Raw genomic sequence first — 5,113 nt, forward strand, 5'->3', positions numbered from 1 at the left:
AACCATGTCAGTAATTGTGGCCAATAATTTGTCACCCAAATGCACATCTGTTAAAGGAAGGATGAAATTAGAGTCACTGAAGACATAATATGAAGATGATAGAAGAATAGTGAAGTTGTACTGTATTTGTATGTGTGTACCGTATCTGTGTTTGTGTGAGCATTCAGCTTTTCAGTGATGGACTATAATGGGATAGTAGTTTTTGGAAGACCTAGGGTTATGTATTCAAGTAAACCGTCGACTGGAATTAGGGAAAGATGAGAGAAACAAAGTCACATTTAACAAGTGAATGAATATACATCTTGTTGTAAATTAGTTACATGTTATAGCCACCGTATTACAATTGATATGAATCATTGTGCATTTAGTAATTGGTCCATGCTCATGGAGCAATATTAGTTTGCCCCTCTCCTGACCATATAGTGTGTGTAAAATGGAGGCGTAGAGTTGAATGAGATGAAGCAGAGGAAAAGACACATATGTGAATAATAAATGGGTGAAGCTTGTGTTGTAAGTCAATTACATGATGTAAGAAATATATTACAATGAGTAGAAAGTAGGGTTATGTATTCAAGTAAATCATCCACTGGAATTAGGGAAAGATGAGAGAAACAAAGTCACATTTAACAAGTGAATGAATATACATCTTGTTGTAAATTAGTTACATGTTATAGCCACCGTATTACAATTGATATGAATTATTGTGCATCTAGTAATTGGTCCATGCTCATGGAGTAATATTAGTTTGCCCCTCTCCTGACCATACAGTGTGTATAAAATAGAGGCGTAGAGTTGAATGGGGTGAAACAGAGGAAAAAACACATATGTGAATAATAAATGGGTGAACCTTGTGTTGTAAGTCAATTACATGATGTAAGAAATATATTACAATGAGTAGAAAGTACTTGTTTGGCCCTCAAAATGTAGAAAAAGTAGAAAATGTGGAGTTGGTTTATGCGGTTGTCATTAACGAATGACATAAGGTCCAGTAAGTTAAAGAATCTAGAATCAAAATATAATCACCAGCGTGGAAGTACATACAGTTCAAATAGACTTACAACGCGTGACCAATACATTATAGTCCGTATAAGTTAGTGTACATGGAGTTGTATTTGTACATAGATAATACCGTTGTCTTAGAGTAAAAGTAAGGTGATGTGAATCATTAATCATATTGATAAGCGTAATAATAGGATTTGGTATACGAGTAATGTGTGATTCATAACACATTATAAATGGTAATATACATTTATATTGGCGTTTATGTACATACTATTCATGAAATGTTGCAAATTAGGGTGTTTGATACATAATTGGCAGGAGTAGAAGTAATGGATTGCAGCAAATTGGCAGAAAATGGGACCCCTGAATTAGGAATGGAGTTCAACAGTGAAGAGGATGCGTACAAGTTTTACAACAAGTATGCCTTTAAAATGGGTTTCAGTGTACGTAAAGACTATCTGAATAAAGACAAAGACGGCATGACCACGTCTAGGAGATATAGTTGCTGCAAGGAAGGTGTGAAACGCAAGTACGAAGGTGATGTGATGCCAAAGAGGACACGAGCGCCGACGAAAACAGGGTGTGGAGCTAAGATGGTTATCGTGTTGTTTAGAGGGACAATGAAGTACCGTGTGCATGACCTTGTCTTAGAGCATAATCATGAGTTGCACATTGCTCAATGTGCTCACATGATGCCATCACAAAGAAAAGTGAGTGTGGCTCAAGGATTCCAAACTGAAATAAGCGAGGATGCTGGGTTTTCATTGAAACAGAGCCATGAGCTTATGGGAACGGAAGCAGGTGGGATGGGTAATGTGGGATATACTCGGGATGATCTTAAACGATATCTTCGAACAAGACGGGAAAGGAGCTTGAAATATGGAGAAGCAGGTAGCATGCTGAATTATTTTCAAGAGCAAACACTCGAGAATCCATCCTTTTTTCATGCCGTACAGCTGGACTGTGAAGAACAAATAACGAATATCTTTTGGGCTGATGCAGGAATGTTAATTGACTACAACTTTTTTGGAGACGTAGTCACATTCGACACAACCTACAAAACAAATAAAGAATACCGGCCACTTGGAGTATTTGTGGGTTTTAACCAGCATAGGCAAATTGTGATATTCGGTGCTGCCCTTATGTATGATGAGACGATAGATTCTTTCAAATGGGTGTTTGGTACATTTTTAGAAGCAATGTGCGGAAAACATCCAAGTACCATACTAACCGACCAAGATCACGCCATGGCAGCCGCTCTTTCAATTGTCATGCCTGAAACATTTCATGATCTATGTACGTTTCACATAAGGCGTAATTTTATGAAACATCTTGGCAATCATTACAAGGAAAATAGTGATCTTCCATACATGTTTGGTGCCTGCATGTATGAGTTTCAAGAAGTGGAACAATTCAATAGGGTGTGGGAGGCGATGGTGAAGAAACACAATCTTGAAAATAATGAATGGCTCTCGGGGTTGTACAAAATTCGTGATAAATGGGCAAGGTGCATGATGAAAGAAAGATGGACTGCGGGAATGCGAAGCACCCAACTCAGCGAAAGCCTAAATGCAGCAATTAAAAATCATTTGAAACTGGATCATGACCTTGTGCAGTTCTTTAGACATTTCAATCAGGTGGTTGATGAAAAGAGACATAATGAACTGATCGCAGAATATGAAATGAGGCAAAAGCTCCCCATGGTAGGGTTAAGGCAAACACCTATGCTTGTGCATGCATCAGAGACGTATTCACCAACCGTATTTGTTGCATTCCAAAATGAATATGGCGAGTCAACAGCTATGGTTATATTGAGACAACAAGATGCAGCGATGTTTGTGGAGTTTACGGTCATGAGGTATGATGGAGGACCTGAAAGAACAGTAGTATTCAATCGGAATGATCTAAGTGTACGTTGCAGTTGCAAAAAATACGAGAATGAAGGCATTTTATGTGGGCACGCGTTGAAGGTGTTTGATACCGTGGGCATAAAAATAATTCCTCCTGAATACATTAAGAGGCGATGGACAAAAAGAGCTCGGGCTGGAGATTGTTTTGATCGGCGAGGACAGGAAGTTGTGGCTGATCCTAAAGTCATGATTTCAACTCGTTATCGGGAGCTCGCTCCAGCCATGATTAAGGTCGCAACTCGAGCAGCAATGTCGAAGGACACCAGCAAAGTAGCAATCACTGTCATATCCGATTTGTCAAAGAGAGTTGAGCTCCTCCTCTCAGAAAGTGAAGAGCAACATTTGCAAAATCAAAAAAATCTGAATATGGAGGAACGAGATAAAATTGAAATTGTAAATGAAATGGGGGAGGCAGTAGTCGCAAGAGACATTAAAAAACGAGGCGGTGGGAAGAAAAGTAAAGTGATGCGAAGTTGGGTCGATAAATTTGACAGAGTAAAAAGAAAATCTAGATTATCAAGAACTACACAGACTACGGTATGGATCAAATTTTGGTACTTGGGGAACATTTATGCTAAAACTAAGTTATTGTTATACTATTAACTAAAGTTTAGGTAACATTCATTATGAAATAATATTATTGTCGTGTCAATACTGTAGGTCTCAGAATCGGAGCCGACATCGGTTTCATTTGAGGAATACATGTTTATGGGATGCCGTTCATCTACTGACTCTGTTTCGGTTAATATAAAATGGACATAACTCTTACTTTTATTTGGATGTTTCTAACAACATAAATAGTTGCATTGATGTTACATTGTGTGATAATGTTGTTACGGCCGTCATCCCTCCTGATATATGTATTTTGTTTGTCTTATACAATGATTTGGCCCATACGAAACTTGTAGACGCATTCAATGAGTCAGACAGTGAATGGCCCTCCAAATGTTGTTGCTCCCGATACCGATGAAAGTCAAACGGTATGCATGCATTTAGTAGTTAAAATAAAACCTTCTTGTTCATGTAGTAGAGCTACCTTTTTTTCTTTAATTGTAACGGTGGGCTCCCGAAGGCTGTCAAATCATGCAAATTATGTAGTTAACGTATGTTCGCTTTAATAACGTATTATTTTTTATTATTTCAAGATCCACCGTTTGGCTAATCAGGGGCCTCCTGCAAGTGTCCCTACAGAATGGATGCATCTCAGATTTTCTATTTTTTTCAAGCATAACTCCATCAGAGATGTCTTAATGGTCTGATATATCATTTTTGTTATAATGTCTAGTCCAATTTAACTTTATAAGTGAGCAATATAGGCACTGGTAATGATTTGTTGACAGTCGATTACTTATACTATATAATGTAGGAGGAGCGTGGGATAATTTCAACACACTGTGATGTTGATGCATATCATGTATTTGCACCATCACCTCAGGTGATAAACTTTTATCGTTACAGCACATATTTATGTAATGTTATTAATTGGAGACTTGGATATCGTATATCATTAATCGTATGTTTTATTAATAATATTTGCTGATTTGCCATCGTTACGCATTTCAGGGAAGAAATAACACACAGGGATTGCAACTACGCGTTGACGTCGCCTCCCCCCAAAATGAGGTTGATGAATGATGTGTAACTATACATTTTGAACGAGACATTAAGTGGTTATCCCAACTTGAGAATGCTGCATATGTACGTTACAAGCAGTTAATAAGCTGTTACAACTTGTTGACGAGATTATACAGGCACCATTGATGTTTCACTCTTTTCAAATTTAGACAAATGGATTACAATTGTAATCGCATCTAATGTTAGTAGTCATCAATAGTTTGTATTGGGTTGTATAAAATTGTTAGAAAATTATAAAGTTGGTAGAAAATTGAAGTAACAATTTTACAATAGAATTAAACGTATTTTTTGTGATCGGATATTTTTCACTAAATCGACCATAACAGTTGAATGGTTATCGTGATATGTATACCATTCTACTACATTCAATTGCATACCTTAATAACATATTTATTGGCATAGATCGCACCGCCAAAGGTACGATATATAGGATAACACAATCTAAAGTCTAAATTGTCTTGATTTTGTTATGATGATAAATTCGAATTATTATTGGGCTATTTTTATAAAACATTATCATTTAGGCCATTTGTTTTGCATCGCTTGGCGAATTTAGTGCACCATTG

The 5,113-nt window shown here is 37.1% G+C and overlaps 1 protein-coding gene across 1 annotated transcript; it reads left to right on the forward strand.

The window, feature by feature from the left end:
- Positions 1 to 1,331: 1,331 nt before the first annotated feature.
- LOC140016169 (protein FAR1-RELATED SEQUENCE 5-like) lies at positions 1,332 to 4,547 on the forward strand. Its single transcript, XM_072069603.1, has 6 exons — positions 1,332 to 3,449; positions 3,573 to 3,653; positions 3,821 to 3,892; positions 4,058 to 4,165; positions 4,279 to 4,347; positions 4,476 to 4,547. Exons 1-6 carry the CDS (start codon positions 1,332 to 1,334, stop codon positions 4,545 to 4,547), a joined length of 2,520 nt encoding a protein of 839 aa, XP_071925704.1.
- Positions 4,548 to 5,113: the final 566 nt, after the last annotated feature.

This window comes from Coffea arabica, chromosome 10c (assembly GCF_036785885.1).
Source record: "Coffea arabica cultivar ET-39 chromosome 10c, Coffea Arabica ET-39 HiFi, whole genome shotgun sequence".
In the NCBI taxonomy this organism is placed as follows: Eukaryota; Viridiplantae; Streptophyta; class Magnoliopsida; order Gentianales; family Rubiaceae; genus Coffea; species Coffea arabica.

What these genes read in the sequence shown, in the direction of transcription:
- LOC140016169 (XM_072069603.1), top strand. Translation starts at nt 1,332, where the DNA reads ATGGATTGCAGCAAATTGGCAGAAAATGGGACCCCTGAATTAGGAATG. An exon ending in CAAGAACTACACAGACTACG is followed by an intron (nt 3,450 to 3,572) that starts GTATGGATCAAA and finishes TCAATACTGTAG; the next exon opens with GTCTCAGAATCGGAGCCGAC. An exon ending in TATTTGCACCATCACCTCAG is followed by an intron (nt 4,348 to 4,475) that starts GTGATAAACTTT and finishes TACGCATTTCAG; the next exon opens with GGAAGAAATAACACACAGGG.